We start from the raw sequence: 25,795 nt of genomic DNA, 5'->3' as shown, positions 1-25,795 counted from the left end.
TACAACGGACCGTACGAGGTACTACAAACCGGGGACAAGTTATTCAAGCTGTGACTCGGCGACAGGGTCGACACAGTCTCCATCGACCAGCTCAAACCAGCACACACAGAACCAGGGGAACAGGTCCCCGTGGCCCGACCTCCAACTAGAGGCCGTCCTGCCAGCAAGCCAGCACAGCCGGCGGCGAACTGCCCGGCCCCACCAACTAGACCGGCGACCACTCAGAGCCGCTCCGGCAGAACCATTAGACCACCGTCACAACTCGTCCACTCCTCCTAAGCGGATTCTGGGGGGAGCTCTGTGGCGACACGCCACCACTGGACATAATCCACTCACGGCGGCATGGACAGTTTAAGCAGACGCCCCCAGCCGGGGGCCCTTTCCTCCAGCAACTTGTTTCCCGCAGGGACAGGCTGCCGGGAGCACTTCCTGTCTGGGGAGTATTTAAGTGGTTGCGCGGGCTTTTCCAGTTTCTCTTTGCCATGAGGTTGATTAAAGCAGTTGTGTTTCACCAACTCTGGTCTCGACTCCCACGTTTGCCACGGTATCTCAACAATACTATACATGTATACTTACCCTTACAAACACATACACAAAACAGCATGACACATAAACATACAGATATATGTACTGTATTTACACTAACTAGCACATGCGCAAATCAACAAGCAATTACACATCAACTGATGCACGTGATAGACCATAAGATCTGGAATCTTATGAACGTAGATTCACTCACTTAAGTGCATAATACATACAAGACTCTCATGCTTGCTCTTTTAAATATATTCCCAGGACCCACCTGAGGGGCACTGGCAGGGAGGCAGTCGGCCCAGGTTCATCCTCGTAGAACCAGGGAGCCGCCTATGGATGCCCGATTGGCATCTGCAGCAATTTGCTGATGATGCCTGTGGACCAATTTCAGGTGAGCCACAGGCCTCTGGCTTCTGGCACGCACTCCCAGTGAGCAACCTATTTCAGGCCCAGAAATGGGCCAAAACGAATTTCCACCCCTATAAGTTTACTCCAGGATTTTTTTCTATGCCACCTATAATCATCAATGTACAAGGTGGAGCGATAACTTGGAGCAAATGAGGAAATTCAAGGTCCTCATTGGTAGCAGATGGGCTACCTATTCTTTACACTTGGTAGCCTAACAAAAAATGTCTGTTGTCCAAATCATATGAATCCATTCAGTCTTCTGTCTAATAATTACAATTTTATTCCAAATTTCAGCTCTTTGTTCTTGAAAGAGCTGACCCATGCTTGGAAATGGCTCCACTAGCATTGTCAGTCCTCAGAGATCCTCTTAAGTGGCCAGTATTTATGTTGGCAGACTGTCCAACCATTCGGGCATCACAGGCATGCTGAATCCCATCTTCACCCAATGTCCACAAACCTGCACACTTTCAAACAAGGATTATTGGATAGTCATCTGCAGCAGTGATCTTGGCTGCTTTTGCCATTCCCTAGCACAGGGACACTAAGGAAAATTGTAGTGCTCTTACCATTGCCTTGGCCCAACTAGATCATCACATCTTAGGCCTGATCAAACCTGACACCTTCTTGGTCTGCATGGCTTAGTTCTAATGGAAGTACCTATTTTCATATGGTTAACGTTTTATTATTTCAGCCTGTTTACCACATGAAGATTGCCTGTGAATTATTTTACTATGTGAGGTGACACAACAGAAGTGTGCAGCTGAAGGGAACTATGATGGGGACAAATGGCTCACAAAAATAATCCTGATGGTTACTAAAAGCACAAATTAGCCGTAGCAATTTGTGTTGGGTACCAAAATCCACACCCTATCTAATCATAGAATGGTTACAGCATGGAAGAAGGCCATTTGGCCCATTGAGCCCGTGCCAGTTCTCTGCTAGTCCCACTTCCTGCCCTATCCCCGTAGCCCTGCAAATTTATTTACTTCAGATACTTATCCAACTCCCTTTTGAAAGATAAGATTGAGTCTGCCTCCACCACCCTTTCAGGCAATGCATTCCAGATCTTAATTGCCAACCACCTTAAATCTGTATCCTCTGGTTCTCAACCCTTTTGCCAATGGGAACAGTTTCTATCTGCTCTGTCCAGACCCCTCATGATTTTGAACACCTCTTTATCAATTTTTATCCTATCAAGTACCTCCACTACCTCCTCCTTCACTATGTCTATGGCAGCATCCTCTTCCTTGGTGAAGACAGATGGAAAGTACTCGTTTAGTACCTCAGCCATACCCTTTGCCTCCATGCATATGTCTCCTTTTTGGTCCCTAATCAGCCCCACCGCTCCTCTTACTACCCTTTTACTATTTATATGCCTATAGAAGATTTTTGGATTACCTTTTATGTTGACTGCCATTCTATTCTCATACCCTTTCTTTGCCCCACTTATTTTCTTTTTCACTTCTCACCAGCTGTGGCTCAGTAGGTAGCACACCTGCCTCTGAGTCAGAATGTTGTGGGTTCAAGTCCCACTCCAGGTACTTGATCACATAAATCTAGGCTGTGCTGAGGGAGTGCTGCACTGTCGGAGGTGCCATCTTTTGGATGAGATGTTAAACTGAGGCCCTGTCCACGCTCTCAGGTGGACGTAAAAGATCCCATGGCACTATTTCGAAGAAAAGCAGAGGAGTTATCCCTGGTGTCCTGGCCAATATTTATCCGTCAATCAACATAACAAAAACAGATTATCTGGTCATTATCACATTGCTGTTTGTGGGAGCTTGCTGTGTGCAAAATGGCTGCCGCGTTTCCCACATTACAACAGTGGCTACAGTCCAAAAGTACTTCATTGGCTGTGAAGCGCTTTGAGACGTCCAGTGGTCGTGAAAGGTGCTATATAAATGCACGTATTTCTTTCTTTCTTTATTCTCATACCCTCTCTTTGCCCCTCTTATTTTCTTTTTCACTTCTCCTCTGACCTTTCTATATATAGCCAGATTCTCAGATGTATTTGCAACCCGACATCTGTCATACGCACTCTTTTTCTGCTTCATCATATTCTCTATCTGTTTCGTCATCCAGGGAGCCCTGACTTTAGTTGCCCTGCCTTTTCCCCTCGTGGGAGTGTACCTCGACTGTACCTGAACTATTTCCTCCTTAAAGGCAGCCCATTGTTCCATTACAGTTTTGCCTGCCAATCTTTGATTCCAATTTACCCGGGCCAGATCTGTTCTCATCCCACTGAAATTGGCCTTCCTCCAATTAAGTATTTTTACTCTAGATTGCTCCCTGTCCTTTTCCATAGCTAATCTAAACGTTATGATACTATGATCGCTGTTCCCTAAATGTTCGCCTACTGACACTTGATCTACCTCATTCCTCAGAACCAGACCTAGCAATGCCTCCTCCCTCGCCGGGCTGGAAACATACTGATCAAGAAAGTTCTCCTGAACACACTTCAGAAATTCTTCCCCTTCTCTGCCCTTTACACTATTACGATCCCAGTCTATATTAGGATAGTTGAAGTCCCCCACTATTGCACCTCTCTGTAATTTCTCTGCAACTTTGCTGTTTCATATCTTTCCCACTATTTGGTGGTCTATAGAATACATATAGACCACCAAACATAATAACCCTGTTATTCAGCAACTGATAGTTACTTCTGCGCTGCAGCTTCAGCACATAAAGCGAAAGAGCTGCAGATCGATAAGCACATATATTATGAGTATGTTTTCAACCATGGTATAATGAGAGCAGACATTCACTATCATAATAATGATTTCCATGTGCTTAAATCACTAAAGTGGGCATTCTAGCCAGTCTGCAAATATTTGAAATTTATATTTTTATACTCTTGTAAATTGGGATTACTGTGGGGTTTTTCTCCATTTCTTCTCCGGTTATCCAATTTTCTCCCCTCTTAATGAAGATGAAAATCTGCGTGAGTGTTTGGTATGCCTTTCGACCATGAGGCACATCAGAACCAAGCCTGATCTTGTCCTCACCTGACATATACACTCACAGTCAATTCAGGTTTGGACTGTTGAATAGCAATCAGGATACAGTATTGGCATTTTCACAACCAAAGAACACTAAAACCATTTGTAAAACCTAATTGCCACTCTAGCTGAGATGGAGCAACCAAGGACAGAATATGGATTGAAGCTAGCTGTTCCTCCCTGGTATGGTTGATTAATACATGGTGCATTTTATGCACTTTAGTGAGAATTTCATTCTTTGCAATGATTACATCAGTAGTCAGTGACAATGTTATCACCTCTGACTCATTGTCCATCACAAAACTAGATTGATGCTTGGTCTTAGTTATGAATTAATTGATTAACAGAACTGCACAACATTATAATTTCAGTTTTAACAGAGACCATGGGCTGGATTTTGTCAGTGTGTGCGGGCTGAGGCGTGTCAGGTGGAAATCGTGTCAGGACCCCGACTCCTAAGTGATGTGTTGAAAAAGTGGGATTTTCCCCTAATTGGGCAACTAATTTCCTGCGTGTGGGAACCACTGGCCCAATGAGTCTTTTCATACAGAAAGTCGCCTCCGATGACGTCATCAATGCTGTTGGATTTAAGGCCTGCAAGCAACCTTGATTATTCTGAAGACTGCAAAGACTGCAATTTATATGAAGGAGTTGAATTGTGGAAAATGTCAACGATCAAGCAAAAGTGTGCTCCTCGGTTTGATGAGCCCTCCCTCCAAGCTCTGGTGTATGGAGCCAGCTGTAATAAGGAGGTGCTGTTCCCTTCCTCAGGGAGAAAAAAACCACCCCAGCAGACAAAAGCTGTTTGGCTACAAGTGGCCCAGGAGGTCAACTCCATTTCAATGAGCCGCAGAACTTGGCTGCAATGCAGGAAGAGGTTTCATGACCTTCTCCGCACAGGAAAAGTGAGTATGACTTTCCCATCACCCTCAATCTGATCCCCATCGCTTCTCCTCACCAGCACTCTGCTTTGCCAACCTCTTCCTCCACATGCCACTTGACACTTACATCCCTGCACCCTTACCCATTCCCTTTCTCTCTATGGTGACATTCACTTAACTATTCAACGATGCAGCCCTCACACTCCCTATCACTGTGATGCCATGACAACAACAACTTACAACACACTGGGAGGGCCCTTTGTCTCCTTCTAAGCATCTATGCTATGGATTCTCTACACTCACTCCTTCATTCTCGCTCAAACTCCACTTGTGTCCCTCACTGCAGGAAAAGAGAGCCCACAATAAGAGGGAAAGAGCCATGACAGGAGGAGGGCCACCCTCAGTAGCTCAGCTCACCCCCTGGGAGGAGGCGGCCCTGGAAATTGCTGGGATCAAGGAGGATACCCAAGTGGGGGGATCGACAGATGGGCGCATCACAGCAAGCTGGTGACAGAATAGTTGGAATCTCTCTCATTGACATAGCATAAGTCACTGAAAATGATTCTGATGCTCTTACAGATTGACTTATGATCATCTGCAATATTCAATGTGCATGTAACCTTGGCCTCACATCTCTAACTCTTTCCTTTACTCCCCCACAGCACCATCAAACGCCCCCGTCCCCACTATCCAGGAGGAACAGCCTGAGCCTCCAGACTCCTCAGAGGAAGCTGCAACCTCTGAGGGCGCAGCGTCAGCAGAATTCAGTGCACCCAGCACCTGTGCAGACACTCACATCTCAGTGGGACCTTTGCGGATAGAGTAGTGTTGGCACCTGGTGTATCACAGCTCACGAGTGAGCATCAGCAGATGATGGAGACAAGGACAGCAGAGAGCGCAGGACTCTGCCAGCTCGGTTCCACTGCATGTCGACCCTGTGCCTCCGGGTCCATCCAGAAGGAGGGCGGTGCTGGAACTCCAGGAACAGGTGCAGGAGTCTCTGGCAGGTTTTGTCTCCAGGGTCGCTGCGAGTGTGGAGCGAATGGAGGAGTCCATTGCGAACATGAGCAGAGCCTTTGTGGAGGCATTGGCGCATGAACGCATCACCGCGGATAGGATGGCAGCCTCCGTGGAAAGGATGGCTACTTCCATGGTAAGGCTGGCTACCGTAGAGGAGAGGATGGCTACGTCCATGGAGGAGCGTAGTCGCCAGGGTATTGAAAACATGGTCATTGTTCAGAATAGAATGACATCTCTTGAGGAGCGATGGTCAGCTATTGAGCGAACAAACCAGACCTTCATGCAAGTCCTCTGGAGTAGGACTTCCAGTGCAGAAATGGGTCCTCATGGCCCCCCTGCAGTGCAGCAAGGTGCAGTCAAGCCACTTGCTAGCTCTGAAGTGGGGCTGACCCATGAGAGGGATATTGGTGGCAGACAACAAGGAAGTGGGGCTCCTCTCCAAGCGCTCACATGACCATGCCACAGCAAAGCCCTCGGTCAGAGCCCCACTAGAGTCCTCACCCAACTGAGATGGGAGTCTCAACCGCTGCAAAGGCGCAGGAGCAGCAGACTGTTGGCGAGCCCGCACAGGTTCGTCACCCCAGAGGACGCCCGCCAAAGGTGTCGAGACAGGAGCAGCAAGAGAGTGAGCAAGGGGCCTCCACATCTGCTGAAGCCACAGGGGAAGCACCATGTAGGAGCACGCGAAAGAGGAAGATATAGCACAAGTTGTCACAAGGGTAGTCACTTGGGTGCTGTGTTGTTTTGTTTTTGGACCAGCCATCATTGTGATTGTATTATAAAGTCTTTTGATGGCAAACTGTTGAAGTTGTGGCCTGTGTCATTTCGCAAATGGGACTTTCACATTGAGGGCTTAGGGCGTCTTGCAATTGTCAGAATGGTGGTCAGGGTGATAGGATTCCGCAGGTTCTTGTCCATTGTCGATGCTCTGGTAAGAAGGAGCGAGACTAAAGTGTTTGATTGTGCAGGCTAAGCAAATCTGGCCAGGATGAGTGCGTCCCTTGCATCCCGGGCAGCAATGTTGTCACGCGCTGGCGCCTTCTGTCCTGTGCATCTTCAGGTGGGTGACTAGCAGCTTGGTGTTCCTATTGATGCTCCTGCTGTTGGTGCTGCTGTTGCTCATGGTTCTGCTGCTGCCGCGGCTGGTCTGCATCCGAATCTGATGTCCAGAAGGAAAGGAATTAAATGGTCGCTATGCTTCTGATATATGCCTCAGTTGAGGAAGTGCTTAGTCAAGGTGGGGAGAAGGGTTTCCCAGGAGGTCACACTAGAGATGGGTGTCAGGCTCCAAACTTTCACAACACTGAGTAAGCCTGCTAAAAGTGCTCCCAGACCTGAAACAACAAAGTTCTGCCACCTGCAAATGATCATTTGTGAAAACTCCTTTGTAATGGTGGCGCTGCAGCTGTTGGTAGGCAATCCACTTGTGAGGCCGCCAGCATTACCTGGCGTGTTCCAGAGGAGGCGTGTAGGATGGGGGGAATGTCTAAAAATTGGAAAGGCCTCTCAAAATGGGATTATAGAGGCAATTCATTGGTTGTTAAGGGCCTTAAAGGAAAGGGGGGTCAGAAAAAACGCATTTGGGAAAATTGCTCAGAGGCTGGATGGAGGCGGGATTGGGCCCGCCCGCCATTTTTGGCGATTTTAACAACTTGCACGCCTCCAAACCTGCCTCCTCAGGGCTGGTAAAATGCAGCCCTATCTCGATTCCCCAGCACACATTCCTTTTCCTGTCACCTGACTCTCTTAAGTTGGGGGGTGGCAACTAATTCTGTGATTGACAAGAATTACTCACAATACTAATGTCATTTTCCAACTTGTATGTAAACAAGAAAATAAATTGCACAAGAGTTTTTAAAATAATCTGAATCTTTCATGCAATTAAGCCAAGGATTTGTTACTCTATGCAATAGTCCAAAACTTGTTGGGATTTTAAAGTTTAGGAAACCTATAAAATACTATTGGATAAAGATTTCGTTTGATTAAAAGTTGTAATTTATCTATGGTTTAATTTAGACATCTGTGTGATATTTGACTTGAGAAGCCAATAGGATTACAAATTCAAATTAAAGGCATTTAAAAAAAAATAAAGACCTTGTTTGGTCTTAAATCAGGCTTAATTGTTCAACAAAACTTATTTTTGCTTCACTTTTATTTGATGGTTAATGAGAAATTCTACCAGTATTGTTTATTGGAGTAGTGAGGGAAAGTAACAAATCTTGAATAGGAAAATGACTATTTGAGCCTGTTAGAAATAGATTAGTATTGTACATCTTATCTGAGCACTGCTAGAAGACATTGATGTGCATACCATCTACGTTATATTTAAAAATGAGCCCATATCTGGGCCAGAGATCCAACAGAATCTGAAATTGGGAAGTATCATTGATTTGAACCAGATTCAAACTTACAAATCCAAGCCAGAAATTGGAATAGGCTGAGCCAAGCTCTCCCTTGTGGTATTGTATGGTCAGCAATTGGACTGATTCAGATCTAACTTCCAATTCAACAGGATGGATTTGCTTCACATAAAGATCAAACCAAATCACGCAAGGGATCCTAGGACAGTGTGCTCATCCTTACCACATCTGGAGCGATTATCATAGAAATGTGACATTTTTGGTGTTGCATCTGCAACAGATTTAAACTCTTTTTGTGTTTGATTTATTGCAACATATAAAATGCGCACAACTTTAGGAGACTCCAAATGCTGAAATGAAGATTTTTTTTGTGATTTACTGCACCCAACAAGGAAATTGGAAACATTAAGGTCTGTGAGAGATGTAGTATGGGCACCCAAATACGTGGTTTATTCACAGAGAATGATGTATGTGTGTTTAAAAAAAAGAAAAGCATTCACGTAAAAGATTCACAACCAATGTAAGCAATTCAGAATTATTTATTGAAACATTTCTCTGCTCTGTCACTATATACACCATTTCATGTATAGGTTTCTTCCCTACACTTTTTACATATTACATATACCTGACTGGTCTGTTTCATTATCTATATTACTGATTTACCATTAAGCATATAAATATGAGTCTTTATGAACAACACATCACAAAACAGATTTATCTAATGCTATCATCCATCAAATCTGATTTTGTTACTTAATGGAGTCAATGTTAGCTTACTTAACTTTTGTAAAACTATATAATTGATATGACTTCCAAAACTTGTTAATAAACTTGATTTAATGCACATATTAGGATATCTACCATCATGTTTCATGTCCAATTATGGCAAACTATTGGTGTCAGCCACTGGAAGAAGCTCACCTAGAATTTTGCATACACAGAAGATTCCACTTCCTTTTTCTTCTTCAACCTTGTTGCTTTATATCACATCCTGCTTCAAGAATAGCCAACCAAAATAAAAGCTGTAGTTTGACTTTCTACATTCTGCTTTTTGTTTCAGGGTGATTTCCCAAATGATATTTTATAAAAGAATTGTGGGGGAGTTGCTTGCAACCACATTTTCTTTCAATGGAAGCAATACATAGTGACTTTCTAGGCACAACACTGAAGGGACACAAAACGGTGTTTCCTTCGTATCCAAAATGGAGATGGCCTACATTCAGGTTCTGACACCAGCAATGAGATTCTAAATTGTGTCTATCATCCCTTTTGTGGAGATCAACAATGATTATTACTGTTACCTTATCATGTAAATTGCTCCATAAAGGCTCATGGTCAATGATTACATGAATCCCAGCAGATTTATAAATTGTTCAAATTTGAAGGACAAATTGCTGCAACAAGGCTCAAGTTGCAACAGAAACAGAACTTGCTGCAGTTGAACTGTTTATCAGTGGTTATTGTGATGCAAATATTCCCATAGGCTAGCCCTGAAGACTCCAGGAACTGAACCTGTACCCTAACATGACAATGACCCTTTAACTGTTTGGTTCAAATATCTTATTTTCCTTCTGCAGGCATGATTGTTGGTAGCAAATAATACTAATACTGTCAAAACAAAGTCTTTATGGTTATTTTTGAGAGTTTCAGAAGTGAGCAGTTTAAGCAATATGAGATATAATTGTTAAACAGCTATAAGATGTATTGCAGGGCTTTTTTTCAGAAACTTACCCCAGCAGCATGAGTGGGTCGGTAGTACAAACATTACTAGTATATAATCTTTCAGCTGGTGTCCAGTATTTAGAAAGATAAGTCTTTGAATTGCTCATTATTATAAAAATTGTCTTTAAATATGTTTCTGTTAAATTCAATTGAATATTCTTAACCAGCAGAATTTCAATTCTGAGCAGATATAGTTTAAAATGTTGGTTACTGTGGCTCGATTTCCTCAGAAGTAGAATGTAGTTTACCTAATGAAGCATGTTATCTCACGTAGTCACAGAAGACTAATATTTATAGTAAAATAATATGAGCAAAGCAAAATATCAGCCTGAATTAAGCTTCTAATACTGCTTGCTTTGAACCGGTTTGGTACCAATTGACTGAGTCTGAGGCTGTACCAATATAACTTGTTCCTGAGTTTGTGCTAGTGTGAGGCTGGCACATGGTGCTGAGCGAACCTGAGCAAGATATGAGCAGTCCAGTGCTGGGACAGTTATCTTTTTGTAGAAAATTCTGAAATTCAGAGCATCCCATGATTACAGGTTGGTTTCTTTCAGGACAGTAATGATAATCACATCACTTAAGTAATCCGCTAAACATGGATGTACAATGGTGTTGCGTGTACAGAAGCTGAAGTTTGGACCATCATTCATTACCATATTAAAATGGTTACTTATAGGCAAGAAGCCTTTAGAGGGCAAATGGGAAAAAGTGATTGGGGGGGGGAAGGGGAAGAATAAAAATAAATTAACAAAACATCAAAGTTCCTATAACCACCAATAAAAAGCATTGAATTATTTATTAATATTTTACACTCATAATTATGCACTTTGAAACCCTGAGCGCTCACTAGGCCAATTAAATTATCCCTCAATTAAATAATTTGATTTAAAATATTTATTTTTACCCACCGATGTAGATTTAGATTCCTTGCGCAATACACTGTTTATTCCGTACAATCCCTCTATGTGTAAGGTACTATTCAGCTCATACATTCCAGCAAAATATATTACCCAGTCCATAGTGCTCTCCTGTGTAATGTACCATTCGGTCAAAAGAACTTCCTTATAATTGCGCTGTTGGGCCAACACATCTCCCTAATGTAACACACTATTTAATCCAAAGAGCTCACTAGTATAATACTGTTTAACCCAGAGGTCTCCAGTATAATATACTATTTAATCCTGCAAGTTCTGCTGTATAGTACACTGTTTCATCCTCCGTATGCTCTCTAGTACATCCATAGAGCTCCCCATTGTGATACACAGTTCAGTTCATGGAGTTCCTCTCAATGAATATTGCTCAGTTCATTCATCTCCCTTATGTAATGCAATAAGCAGATCATGTTCATCTGAAGATAGCATTGAAATGCAGACACCTGATACACGAGTACACATAGAAATGAAAATGGCAATCCTGATCTTATTCATAGTTGCACACCTAATCTGGACTAGAAAAATCTAGACCTGTAAAATAAGTGACTGTTGTTTCTACTTCCAAGTATTTTAAACTAGAATAAAGTTATCTTGCAAAAAATAAACTTCAAATGTAGAAAATTAATTATCATTGGATATTGGTTTTGTCCAGGAAAATTAGGGCTTTTTGGTTGTTCATTTAGGAAACTATAGGGCTTCTTGTAAAATTTGTTGGGTTTTTTTCTTGGAAAATCAGGAGCCTGCCCATGAGGTTGCTTATTGTGACAAAGCTTTCCCTGTGACTTTGAGGCTGTTTAATTTGTCCATCTGGGGGATTTTCTACAGGGTTTTGTTTCATGTCTACAATAGTAGGAGTTCCTTGGGGTAGAAAGGAGTTATTCCTTTCCAAGAATTTGTAAGATTTAATCAGTAATGCCACTGAGTTTGTTCGGGTCGATATAAGTAGCTCCTCAAAACAGTTTGGCTTCTCCCAGAACTTCCAGAAAGTGCAAAAAAATTGTCTGTAAAGCAGTTCTATATCCGATCCACTTATCCTTCTTGTGGAAAGAGGCAGCTTCACATAATGTCTGGTGATGGGGAGTTGAAAGGACAATATTTGCAGTCTGAACAATTGAGTACAGCATACAGGAAGCCATTGCTGGTGTAGCTATTATTGTAGAGCTGTGGTGAAAAAGTGGCTGTGTAGGGAAAGGTTTATTCTCTTCAGTATAACTGAATTTTTGAAGAAAATTTCATAAGAAGCACTTGTTAGAAGCAATTATAATTGGGAACTTTCTAGAATGCTTAAACATAAATCTGCATTGGAGGTCACTAATTCATCCAAAGGCACAAAGAAGGGAATTTTTAAGAAGGGCCCAAGTTCATTAACAATCTTTTAGAAATGCTCTATGAATCTAATTTTTGAATATAAATGTTCAGTCTAAATAGGGAAAGGTGATGCAGTTGCATGGAGTCAGCCTGAAGACATTTATCCGGGCTTCTTTCCCCAAATATGCAGTTCGCTGCTGCAGCTGTGCATTTCATTGCTTCAACCTCTCTTGTTCCAATTAACAAGCATAATGTGGCCTGAATACCGCAGATCTTAATCATGTCTGTTGTCTGGCGGTTAGTGAAGCTGTGCTGAAGGGTTTGCCTATTTCCAACATAAATTAACCCTTCATTTTTTTACAGTGCAACACAATCCACTTCATAAGCACAATTGTAATGGGAGCATTTGTTTAAAAGGAACATTTTCACAAGCACGGTTTCATTCCCCACACATGTTTAATTTGATTTACAGGAGCAGTTTACAAGGCACAATTATTTGAGCCATGGAAAGTTTCCATTGTTAGATTAGCAGATCCAAACACTCAGCACAAAAGAGTCAAGAGGTTCCTTACGTGTAGTTCACCAAGTTCTGTGACCATTTTGGTAAGTGCTGATTCTTCTTTTGGTGAAGATGTTGCCCCAATATCCAGAGACTGAGTAGATTTTGTGTGCCTTTCTGCTATTTCATATGACACACCCAAACTAAGGAGTTCAATGGGACAGCCTAATACACTTATCACCTAATAGGGTTAGTTAATGACTTTTGTTCTTTGCCACTTGCACAACATTGTGCCCATCTGGATCAGTGCGCTTACTTTCAATAGTGTTTATTTAATAAGAACAGTGGGTTGAAAGGAGCATTTTAGAAATAACGAAGTTTCACAATTAATAGGTTTCTTCAGCATTGATTAGAAATGTTTGCATTTTCTTCACGGTGAACTCAAATAGATACTGTCTGTACTTTCTATACTTTGTTCAAGTTAGGTCAACACTACATTTTTGCAAAATTGCAAAAGAAAAGAAAAAAAACAAATGAGCTTGTTTCTCAGAAACTTAAAACAAAGTTCTTCTGTTAAGGGCCTTAACACAAAGAGATGTTGGAATGGGCCATTCTTGAAATACTACAGTATGTGTACAGTACAACTGCATGATGAGACAATTCTGAACACAACTATATGGAACTCGGCACAGTAAGGGTTCAAAAACAGGACATAATACTTTCCAGTATTGAGAAAGGCAAGCAGCTTTTACTCAAATCTAGACAACGTACGTTGTCCACAATCAATGCAAATCACATGTGTCGCTACAAAGGACAGGCATTAACTAGTTTCTGGAAATCAAGCTGCTTGTTGAAACTGAATTGTGTTTATATGCTGTAACCTGTGTTAAAGGATAAATATCAGCAAATTCTAGACAATGATAGAGACCCAATTACATTTACATCTTCTGTGCTCAGTATAGTTTAACTAAGGGTTTGCTTATCCCAATATCACTACAGCGTCAGAGATCATTGTGTTATGGGTGTTTGTAGGACAGTTAACTTAGGAAGATTAGTATTAATGTGCTTTGTAGACACTATTTTACTGTTGCTGGTACTGACATCAATCCACTGTGGAGGCCCTAGTGCATAGCGCTGTACATGTATGAACAACTCAGGTAAAGATTTTTTTTTTTTTTAAATATTGCTTTTATACCATATGTACTGACATTTGTGAAGAACTCCCTGGGACAGTCCCATACTGTCTGGTGTCACACGCATTCTGAGGCTGCTGGGAAGGAGTGGAGCCAATCACATGCATCCCATCCATTCCCGTGGACAAGAACTGTCTCTCGCTGAAGGCCCCATTGGGTGAAGAGGAGCAGAGTAAAGTGCTTTGGGAGGCATTGAGTTTCTCAGGGCTGGCTGCCAGTCTGGGGGAGGCAGAGAAGTTGTAACCATAAAGGTTATATGGGTTGTGTAATGAGAAGGCATTGTAGGAGCTCTGTTGGACATGACTACCACTAAACATGTGAGATGAAGCAGTGTTAGAGGTAGGACTTCCTGTTTGCATGACGTATTGAAACTGGGAAGCAGTAAATGGTGGCAGTTGACTGCTGTAAGCATCCATCTTGTTGCCTTGTAATGAAGACGGGGTGGGTACTGCAGAAATTAATGAAGAAGTCCTCTGTGGAACAAATGTTTCTGATGGCGGTTGAGAAGAGGCACTGGGACCTTGTAATCGGTTGTATCCACCCTCAGCTAGAGCAGGATAACTCTGCAAGGTAGCCATGTTGCCTCGGGCACAGGCTGGATATTCAGAGAGGTTGAGATTGCAGAGTTGACTCTCCCTGCAGCCAACATTAAAGGTGTTGGGGGCCAGATGGAAAGTTGGCGGGGAGCAGGATGGAGACAGTAGGTGGGAAGATGCTGAAGGGGATGGAGTTCCTGGACTAGAAGTTGTTGGAGATGTTCCTGTACTGCCTCCTAAAACCAAAACAAAACACCAGATAAATAGAGAACATGTAAATCAAAACAGTTTCCAGTGTATTCCACAAGTGAGGATGACTTCATAACCCCATAGCGAAGGGTCACAACGCTGAACGGGTAATTAAAATCTTATTCACTAGTAAAATAAGCTTCCTTTTATTGTTGAGATAAAGTAAGAATATAAGACAGCAAGGAATGAGGAAAGGCCATTTGATACGTCAATGCTCTTGACTGTGTAAACTCATGGACATTTGCTCTAGCCATCTAATCTCCCAAGAGGCAGTTCTTAACTGCTTCCTGATTTTCAAAGGTTATCAGGTAAAATTCCACAACGTTCCTCTATCCAAATATGGAATGCTGCCTTCAATATAGACAACACCCTCCACACCTCTTAGCCACCCCCAAAAATAAAAAACAGCCTCTTCAGCATAAGAACCATTGTATCTCATGGGTTATCATTACATTCCACACCTATAAATCTCCAACCTCCTTTGCAATCAGATACTTTTCCCGTTTTTTTTGCAGAAGTTAATCAACACACCATTAACTGCTTTTACTGAGATTGTTGCATATGTTCATTCCATGGTGAAAAGGTTTCATCTTACTTGAATCTGGTACTTTTTAAACCATTCTCCACTAGTTCTACGCTCTGAGCCCAACTCCAAAAGCTGAATTATATCTACATTATCCACACTTTTGTACCTCTCTACTTTTTAAAAATAGGGGGTGTGATTTTGGTCTCCTTACAGCCCTGTTTTTGACTGAAAACAGGGAGTAGCAAACAGAAAATAAAGGGGCAGAAATTGGACCCCGTTATGCCCATTTTACTGGAGTAAAAAAAATTTAACAACGCCCAATTTTGGGGATCAATGTACTACGGCCATCTAAATCAGGCATTAAGTCCCTTCCATTCCTAAATGAGGGGCCTAATGCTTGTTTTAGGTCCCCTCACTGAAATTGGTCTACAGTGAACAGGGTAGGAGTCAGGCCTTCCCCGTTCAGGATTCATCAGTGTTCTCCAACAAAAGGTGAGCTTTTTAAAAACAAAAAAATGTAAACATTCTTTGGGAGCCAGGAGGATCAGGCTGGGCCCACATGAAGTGAATAGTGGACTCCACCATACTATTCATCATGTGGAAGCTTCCTGGCAGGCAGTCCAACCCATTCAGCAAGTGCTGCTGCACAGAAATCATCTTTCTTTTTTAAGTGCTGTGCCCTTGATTTCAGCACCTCAGTCCTCTTCAGCAGAGCTAGAACGTGAACTGGCCTTGGGCTTACCTCATTCTTTTGCTTTCCTAGCCACCTCCACCTACTCCTGCAACAAGCATTGCTGTGCCGGCTGGAGCAGTTGGCTGTATGTCTTCTTGCAAGATGGAACACAACACACACTGCTTCTCTAGAGAATCAAAGCCTTCTGATGTACCATTCCTCAGGGAACTGCAGGTATGTTGTTCCAGGATGGTAAGGATTCCTCCACACATGCCTCCTCTTTGATCTCCCTCTAGCTGCTGGCTCCTTCCCCCTGCTCCTCTCAGAGTGGGATTTTTACATGGATCCACATGAAGAAACAACTACAATGCTAGAAATCCCTTAATAATAGCAGTAGCAACTACAAGGACTTTCAAATCTTTTGTCAAAAGGACACAAAAGACTGTATTAAAAAAGTCTTCAAGAGCTCCATATAGTTGTATGTGAGAGTAGCTGTGGATCCCTTGAAACAGTATTTGGAAATGGTTGCCTGAGGACCTGTACCACCCATAGTTGATGGGCGGGAGCAGGAAATGGTGTTAGCCAGGCGGTGAAGTTGATAAATGGCACTGGCGGGTAATTACATCACCTGATGCTGATTTGAATTTATTGGTCAATGGAAAGGAAAATCGGACATGGCGATTGGCTACTGTCCGTTTTGTGCCACTGCTGAAGTTGAATCTCACCTCCAATGTGAAGTTGAATGTTAACCCCCAAAATACTAGGGCCATCTCTGGCTAACAGATATTGTTTCATTTGCTGTTTCCTGTTCCAATACACATTGCTTTATATTTATCTATATGAAAATCTAACACCATTCCTTAACCCATCTGTTCAAATTGTTCCTCATCACTTTGAATGCTGTTTATCTCATATATATTTTCAACTTGATATTATTAATAAATGTTATATTATACAAAGTACTTTTTTGTCAAATTGTTTATGAATAGTGTGAACAATAGGGACTGAGAACAGAACCTGCAGAACTCTATTAGCCTCCACCATCTGACCTGCCCAAACCATCATGGTGGTGGTGTAGCCCATCTCACTAAATCACACCTTAGAGTCATAGAGTCATAGAGTAATACAGCACGGATAGAGGCCCTTCGGCCCATCGTGTCCGCGCCGGCCATCAAGCCCTGTCTAATCTAATCCCATATTCCAGCATTTGGCCCGTAGCCTTGTATGCTATGGCATTTCAAGTGCACATCCAAATGCTTCTTAAATGTTGTGAGGGTTTCTGCCTCCACAACCCTTTCAGGCAGTGAGTTCCAGACTCCAACCACCCTCTGGGTGAAAAAGTTCTTTCTCAAATCCCCTCTAAACCTCCCGCCCTTTACCTTGAATCTATGCCCCCTAGTTATTGACCCCTCTACTAAGGGAAAAAGCTCCTCAGCATCCATCCTATCTATGCCCCTCATAATTTTGTACACCTCAATCATGTCCCCCCTCAGCCTCCTCAGCTCCAAGGAAAACAAACCCAATCTGCCCAGTCTCTCTTCATAGCTGAAGCGCTCCAGCCCTGGTAACATCCTGGTGAACCTCCTCTGCACCCTCTCTAACGCGATCACATCCTTCCTGTAGTGTGGCGACCAGAACTGCACACAGTATTCCAGCTGTGGCCTAACCAGTGTTTTATACAGCTCCATCATAACCTCCTTGCTCTTATATTCAATGCCTCGGCTAATGAAGGCAAGTATCCCATATGCCTTTTTTACCACCTTATCCACCTGTTCCGCCGCCTTCAGGGATCTGTGTACTTGCACACCCAGATCCCTCTGACCCTCCGTCTTGCCTAGGGTCTTTCCATTCATTGTGTATTCCTTTGCCTTGTTAGTCCCCCCAAAGTGCATCACTTCGCACTTTTCCGGGTTAAATTCCATTTGCCACTGTTCCGCCCATCTGACCAACCCATCTATATCGTCCTGCAGACTGAGGCTACCCTCCTCGCTATTTACCACCCTACCAATTTTTGTATCATCCGCGAACTTACTGATCATACCCTTTACATTCATATCCAAGTCATTAATGTAGACCACAAACAGCAAGGGACCCAGCACCGATCCCTGTGGTACCCCACTGGCCACAGGCTTCCAGTCACAAAAACAACCTTCGACCATCACCCTCTGCCTTCTGCCACTAAGCCAGTTTTGTATCCAATGTGCCAAGGCACCCTGGATTCCATGGGCTCTTACCTTCTTGACCAGTCTCCTGTGCGGGACTTTATCGAAGGCCTTACTGAAATCCATGTATACCACATCCACTGCGTTACCCTCATCCACACACCTAGTCACCCCCTCAAAAAATTCAATCAAATTAGTCAGACATGATCTTCCCTTGACAAAGCCATGTTGACTATCCCTGATTAATCCTTGCCTCTCCAAGTGGAGACAAATTTTGTCCCTCAGGATTTTTTCCAATAATTTTCCTACCACTGATGTTAGGCTCACTGGCCTGTAGTTCCCCGGTTTTTCCCTACTACCCTTCTTGAATAATGGTACTACATTAGCGGTTCTCCAGTCCTCTGGCACATCCCCTGTGGCCAGAGAGGTCCTGAATATATGTGTTAGAGCCCCCGCAATCTCCTCCTTTGCCTCACACAGCAGCCTGGGATACATTTCATCCGGGCCTGGGGATTTATCCATTTTTAGGCCAGCTAAAACCGCCAATACCTCCTCCCTCTCGATGTTAATATGTTCGAGCATATCACAGTCCCCCCGCCCTATTTCTATGTCTACATCGTCCTTCTCCATAGTGAAAACAGATGCAAAAAATTCATTTAGAACCCCTCCTACATCTTCCGGCTCCACACACAGATTGCCACTTTTGTCCCTAATGGGCCCTATTTTTTCCCTAGTTATCCTCTTACCCTTAATATACTTATAAAACATCTTCGGATTTTCCTTTATTTTGCTCGCCAGTGTTATTTCATGGCCCCTCCTTGATCTCCTAATTTCTTTTTTAAGTATCCCCCTGCACTTTTTGTACTCCTCTAGGGCTTCCTCCGTCTTTAGCCTTTTGTATCTACCAAAAGCCCTCCTTTTTTTCCTAATCCATTCTCGTATATCCCCTGACATCCAAGGTTCCCTGTGGTTTTTGGAACCACCCTTGACCTTTACGGGAACATGTTGCCATTGTATGATCTCAATCTCCCTTCTGAAAGCCTCCCATTGCTCCGATGCGGATTTTCCTACAAGTAGCTGATCCCAGTCCATTTTGGCCAGATCCTGCCTTATCCTATTAAAATCGGCCTTCCCCCAATTTAGAACCTTTATTTCCGGCCCATCCCTGTCCTTTTCCATGGCCACCTTAAATCTTACCATATTATGGTCACTATCACCAAAGTGCTCACCTACTAGCACTTTTTCCACTTGGCCGGCCACATTCCCTAGAATTAGGTCCAGTACCGCCCCCTCTCTTGTAGGACTTTCTACATGCTGGCTCAAAAAGCTCTCCTGGATGCACTTTAAGAATTCTACACCCTCTGAGCCTTTCACACTCTGACTATCCCAGTTAATATTGGGGAAGTTGAAATCCCCCATTATTATTACCCTATTATTTGCACATTTCTCTGAGATTTGCCTACATATCTGTTCCTCTATCTCCCCCTGACTGTTTGGAGGCCTATAGTACACTCCCAGCAAAGTGCTTGCCCCCTTTTTGTTTTTAAGCTCCACCCATATGGCCTCATTAGAGGACCCTGCTAATATATCATCCCTCCTTACTGCAGTAATTGACTCCTTAATTAATATTGCGACACCCCCTCCTCTTATACCTCCCCCTCTGTCTCGCCTGAAGATTCTGTACCCCGGAATATTGAGCTGCCAGTCTTGCCCTTCCCTCAACCATGTCTCCGTGATAGCAACAATATCATACTCCCATGTGTTTATCAACACCTTCAGTTCATCCACCTTATTTGCAAGACTCCTTGCATTAAAATAGATGCCATCCAGCCTTGCCCTTATATATTTGCCCTGTCTACCAAGCTGACTTGTTTTTTTCTCTATAATTGGCAGCACATCCCCCCCTATTTCAGCTCCCCTCTGTATCCCATCCCCCTGCCAAGTTAGTTTAAACCCCCCCCAACAGTGCTAGCAAACCTCCCCGCAAGGATATTTGTCCCGCTCTGGTTCAGGTGCAACCCGTCCGACTTGTACAAGTCCCACCTTTCCCAGAAGCAGGCCCAGTGATCCAGGAAAGTAAAACCCTCCCCCCTACACCAACTCTTTAGCCACGCATTCATCTGCTCTATCCTCTCATTCCTATACTTACTAGCACGTGGCACTGGGAGTAATCCAGAGATTACAACCTTTGAGGTCCTGCTCTTTAATCTGTTACCTAGCTCCCTAAATTCTTGATGCAGGACCTCATCCCTCTTTTTACCTATGTCGTTGGTACCAATGTGGACCACGACCATTGGCTGTTCACCCTCCCCCTCCAGAATGCCCTGCAGCCGCTCAGTGACATCCTTGACCCTGGCACCAGGGAGGCAACAAACCATCCTGGATTCACGTCTACGGCCACAGAAACGCCTATCTGTTCCCCTTACTATAGAATCCCCTACCACTATTGCTCTCCCACTCTTTTTCCCCCCTTCCTGGGCAGCAGGAGCACCCCCAGTGCCAGGAAGTTGGCTGCTGCTGCCTTCCCCTGGTGAGTCATCCCCCTCAACAGTATCCAAAGCGGTATACTTGTTTGAAAGGGGGATGCCCGCAGGGGTTCCCTGCACTACCTGCCTGCCTTTGTTGCTCCGCCTGATGGTCACCCCCTGTGCTGCCCTGCCCTGAGGCGTGAACAACTCGCTAAACGTGCTATCCACGAGCCTCTCAGCATCGCGCATGCTCCAAAATTCATCCACCTGCAGCTCGAGCGCCGCAATGCGGTCTGCAAGTAGCTGCAGCTGGATGCATTTCCCGCACACATGGTCGTCAGGGACACTGGCAGCGTCCCTGATTTCCCACATGGAGCAAGAGGAGCAGAACACGGGTCTGAGCTCTCCTCCCATGACTTACTCCTTTAATGAATTTAAAAATTTATTCAATACCCCAGTTACAGGTATACTCTAGGGCGCTTTATTTACCAACTGTCCCCACTACACCAGAGACCCTAGAAATTTAACACCACAGAAGTCAAGCTTGTATTGAAAAGAGAGAACTACTCACCAACCAATCACTTACCTGCTCCCTGGTGACGTCACACACTGATTACTTTTTACCTCTCTCCTCTGCTGTTGATTTGGTATGCCTCTGCCTTCGACCTTGGTCCCTCCCCTGAATCCTCTGATACCAACTCCTCGTTTGAGCACCTCACCTTGTGCCAACACTCTTGCCTCTCCTTTAAAATCCTCATTCTCAACCAACCCCACCAATCCCCATCCCGAGTTTCTCAATGAGATAGCCACCCTTCTTTCCTCCTTCAGTCTCTGCACTAAATGACTCCTCATCTTTGATTTCAATGTACATCTCAACTCATTTTACCTCTCCTCTGATTTCACTGCTTTCCTGTCCTCCATATAAACTCTCATATTCAAGGCCACCCCCCGTTGACTTTGCCATCTCACGTGGCCTCTACTCCCATGGTCTTGATCACAGACACTTCCTTGTATTCCTCACCACCCACATCCCCCTACTCTCTTCCAATCCTACATCCTGCTGAGTCTAAACCTGGAATAAACTTCCCAATCCCTCAAGTTACTTACAACTGCACTTTCAACTCCCAAAGCATAGGCTTTGGCATGGATTTTATCTAAAAATTATGTAAAAACAGAGAGGCGCTAAAGCCAGTCAGATATATTTAAAGTCTGAGTCATCAGAGTTATTATTATGATAAATAATGGTACATCTAGAATAAAGTTTTATTTTAATATCTTAAGATTTAACTATAAAAACATGATCCATCAGGCTGACTGGTTTGCCAATAATTTGGGGATGGACAGGGGGTAGTGTACATATATGCACAGTAACTGAAAGAAGGATCTTAAACTTTATAATCAGTGATAATGGCCCAGTAATTCCGGGCACAACGCGTGAGTAAGGACGGGGTACTCACGCGTGTGCCCGGAGGAATTGCCGGTTTTCAGCATGCACAGCGCATGCGCTGAAAACCGGCATTTCCTGTCCTCTGACCCAAGGGGTTAAGAGGCTGAACGCGTGCGCGGTATCGTGCGACTTGGATTTCCTCTATTTTTAGAGAGTTGCGCGTGTGTAAAGGCCTCCGGTATTTACGCATTGAAAAACCACACGTAAGTACTTCGTTTTACAGGTAAGTGGTCTATTATACAATTGAGAAAATTTTTTTCCACAGGTTTGTTATTTTTAAAGAATTTACAGTAAGGTAAGTTTAGTTTTAGCCCCGATTTTTTATATAATTTTTTTTTTCAAATTTTAAAATTGTTTAAAATAGTTTTTCAGAGTTCTTTATGGTTCATTTAGGTACTGCAATGTTTTTTTTAATTTTCTTTCAAGTTTAAGTAGTGTTTTGGGGCCAGGAGTTTTCATGAGTTTGACAGCTCTTACTGTCAAACTGATGAATGAACTTTTGCAACCTCCCATTGGTTGCCCTGTGCTCACGTGATCCCAGCCGGCTCATCGCACTAAGTACGCCGCTGGGTCACGCACGCACAGCGCGGCAGGACCTCAAGCGGGCCAGTGAGAGGAAATGCAATGCGGGCCAGAATTAAAATGTCAGCGCGCCGGGTAAGTGAACATCGGGGGCTTGCACGCGCGGCGAGCTCCCGATCCTAATTTCAGGGCCATTATCAAATATTCTCAGAGGACACAGGTTAAATGTAAAAATGAAGCCCCACTATGCTCTACTCTAGAAGAAGAGTACTTGGTCCTCTATGCCACACACAATTCCCAGGCTGAGAGAGATGGCATTGTTTTCATTATAACATCTTTCAGAAATAAACTGAAATAATATAGTGCCAGTAGTAGCTTTAGAATGCAGCTTTGTGCAATGGGCCTGAGCCCCTGCCCTAGGAGACCAGATTGGAAAAAAAACAGAATACTGTTGGCCAGACCAAATATTATGGATTGTTCCTAAAATATGGCATCTAACAGAATAAGGTAACTAAGTAAGATGAATCAAAATATGAAAATAAATCAATCTGCCAAAGTTGGATCAATTCCAATCCATGGTTGAGGAGAAAACTGCATTTTATTCAACTTTTGGCACTTGAACAAAATTTTCCCAATGATTTTTTCTGTTTTTTCTATGACATCATAAAAGGCTGTCTTAGAGGATTTATTACACATATAGAATGTGTCTCCAATTGAAAACAATGGGAGAGTGTGAGAGAAGTAAAACCATGCGTTGCTCTGGGCAGTATGAAATTGGCATACACAAGAACAATCAATTGGTTTTAAATGGGAGGAAAATACAAGTCACATTCATTGCCAATTAGGCCAAAGGACAAAATAGCCATTATTAGAATGTAATTTGCTTATTATTTACATTAATACGATGTTTTAATATTGAATCAATAAAAAAAAAATATAATTGTCTTTAACATTACTTTTGGGAATTTGAAGATATCATAGGAAGACATTTTACTTGGTCCTACATTCCAAAATCTACACTGAATCTCAAAACGTTATATGAGACAACAATCTATTGTTCTTCCATATCAGCAAATAAGTATCAATAAGTAAATATTAACAATGCACTACACCACAGAAGAGTAAGTTGGAAGTTCTTCTACCATTATTCTCCATATGGTTAGTTCAAAATATCAAAATTAGTTGTGTTATCTAAGAGATGCACTTTTCCAGAGAAAGGGAGCACAGAATACAATCCTCATGCAGATCTAGAAGCAGGTTTAATGCCTTCTCTCTCAGCCTGGGGACTGTGTGTGGCCCAGAGGGGGGAAATAATTTCAAAGTAGAAAGGGGAAATAAAAATCAACATTTAAAATAAAATAATTTTAAAAATAGATTTTCTAAATATGAGAATAGACACTGAACTAAGCTGCCCAATATTACCTGGTACATGTTTGGTGTCTATCAGTAGCATTCTGGTACCAATACCATTAAAATCCATCAGAAATCTGTGATTTCTGAAATAAGTGTCAGCTTATTGCCTTGAGATAACTCCAGCTGACCTATGCCATGATGACTGGGTCTTATTACATGCTTATATGTTTACTATCATTAATACAACCAAAGCAGCCTAGCCTAGCAGTTTCAATATTGACTTTTCTGTCAGAAGGACAAGAGGTTGAGTCATTCAATCTGCCTCTCAAATAAGCTGGCTACAGTAAGATTGAGCACTTAATTCTCAGACTGGCTGCACAGCATCTTCCTAAAATTTTGGCAATGCACCTCAAAGTAGGGAAAATATAACAATGTCCATCTCTTCAATGCTACACAGTCACCTTAAATCAGCTTCAAATGAAACAGGATTAGTTCCTGAAGTATGTTATCTTACCTGTAGAAAGAGGCCTCAGATTGAGAGGGGCACTTACTAATTAAATACATGTACAGACTGAAATGATTTGTTAAATGAGGCAGATTAATAAAACTGAGAGCTGTTTATTATCACTTTGTACACCTGGAAGAATCTATTTTCTTACAATTTGTCACAAACCACTTATTCCAACAGTCAGTTGTGTTTCACAGTGCAGTTATAATGCTCATTTAACAAGTTTGCATCTCGGTGATTCTAAATTCAAGTCTCAGGGCTGTCCAATACTTGAAACTTCCAGTCTGAATTACGAACTGTCTTTCAGTTGGGATACCAGTAAAGAGTGTCACATGGCAATAGGACTTCTCTAGAGAAGGAATTGGAGACACAGCCTGACAGGAACCTTTTTTTTTATTCATTCCTGAGATGTGGACGTCACTGGCAAGGCCAGCATTTATTGCCCATCCCTAATTCTTAAGAGCTTATCAAAGAGTGGCAGTGACAATGGCCATTCCAAATTCTATAGCCTGTACAGGGAAAAAAATAAAAATACAGGTAAACATTCTGCCCCATTACCTTGTTGCTTCTGCATGTTGGTAAAATCCTCAAATGTGAGGGTCCGAACAGGAGGTCTCCAGAAGGCATATGTCTCCATGATGGCCTCTAGGCCAGTCCTGATCAAAAGAAAGCAAAGAGGAAATATAACTGTGTACAGCTTCAACACACACATCAATCTCCACATTGTCCTGTTTCCAGCTGGTTCATTTTTTTCTCACACTGTTCCAGTCAGATTTATGTTCCTACATTTCCCACAAAATCTATTCTTAACCCCTTAACCAGTCAATTTTATATGTTGGAAATCCCTTATTCTGAGTCTTGGCTCTTCTAAATTTTCAGGTTGTGAAGGGATGTTGTTTAATTTTGTAATTTTTGCTTTATAAAGCCCTTGTATTTAAGTAAGTCTCTGAAGTGTATAATTGGTTTTCCACAATTCTTACATATTTGTTCTAAGTCTACTCCTTGCTTTCTTTAAATAAACATGGCTTACAGGCATGTTTTATCAAGTTATTTTACTTGGTGTGTAATCTGAAGAGGCAGCACTGTAAAATAGACAGGACATTGGTTTGATGTTTCCTAGGTCATTAAGTACTCAAACATAACTGGTGTTAATGTTACTTTTGTGTTGCTGTCTATGATTTCTTCTGCCTTCCTACTTCTTTTGTACACATCTGGTCCTACAACAAAATAAAATAATAAATGCAGGAGGAACTTGATTACTAAAAGGGTGTTCAGTATGTGGAACAGATTATGGGCGATGGAAGAAGAAACTTAATAAGTTTCAAGAAGGAATTAGGCAGGTTCTTGTCAGGATTCAGGGTTATTAGAAATGCATCAAGGTAATACAGTGGGTTAGATAGGCCAAAGATCTTTTCCTACCTGAAACTGTAACTATTTTAATGTAACTTACCTAATTGAGTAGCATTGTGGCCCAATCAGAGGGGCATGACTT

General features: G+C 42.7%; 1 protein-coding gene across 2 annotated transcripts in view; it reads right to left on the bottom strand.

Annotated features, from left to right (window-relative positions):
* Nucleotides 1-8,725: 8,725 nt before the first annotated feature.
* tbx15 (T-box transcription factor 15) overlaps nt 8,726-25,795 on the bottom strand; it is a 139,512-nt gene continuing 122,442 nt past the window's right edge. For both annotated transcript variants that reach the window (XM_086006804.1, XM_086006805.1), the window contains 2 exons: nt 24,862-24,959; nt 8,726-14,631 (listed from right to left, as the gene is read on the bottom strand). In XM_086006804.1, the coding sequence (XP_085862930.1) occupies nt 13,856-14,631; nt 24,862-24,959 (874 nt within the window). In that variant the 3' untranslated portion in view covers nt 8,726-13,855. The remainder of the gene's footprint in view (nt 14,632-24,861; nt 24,960-25,795) is intronic.

This window comes from Somniosus microcephalus, chromosome 14 (genome assembly GCF_052327205.1).
Source record: "Somniosus microcephalus isolate GS21.2 chromosome 14, FLI_Smic_1.0, whole genome shotgun sequence".
Taxonomy (NCBI): Eukaryota; Metazoa; Chordata; class Chondrichthyes; order Squaliformes; family Somniosidae; genus Somniosus; species Somniosus microcephalus.
This window is presented reverse-complemented; position numbering and strand designations above follow the sequence as displayed.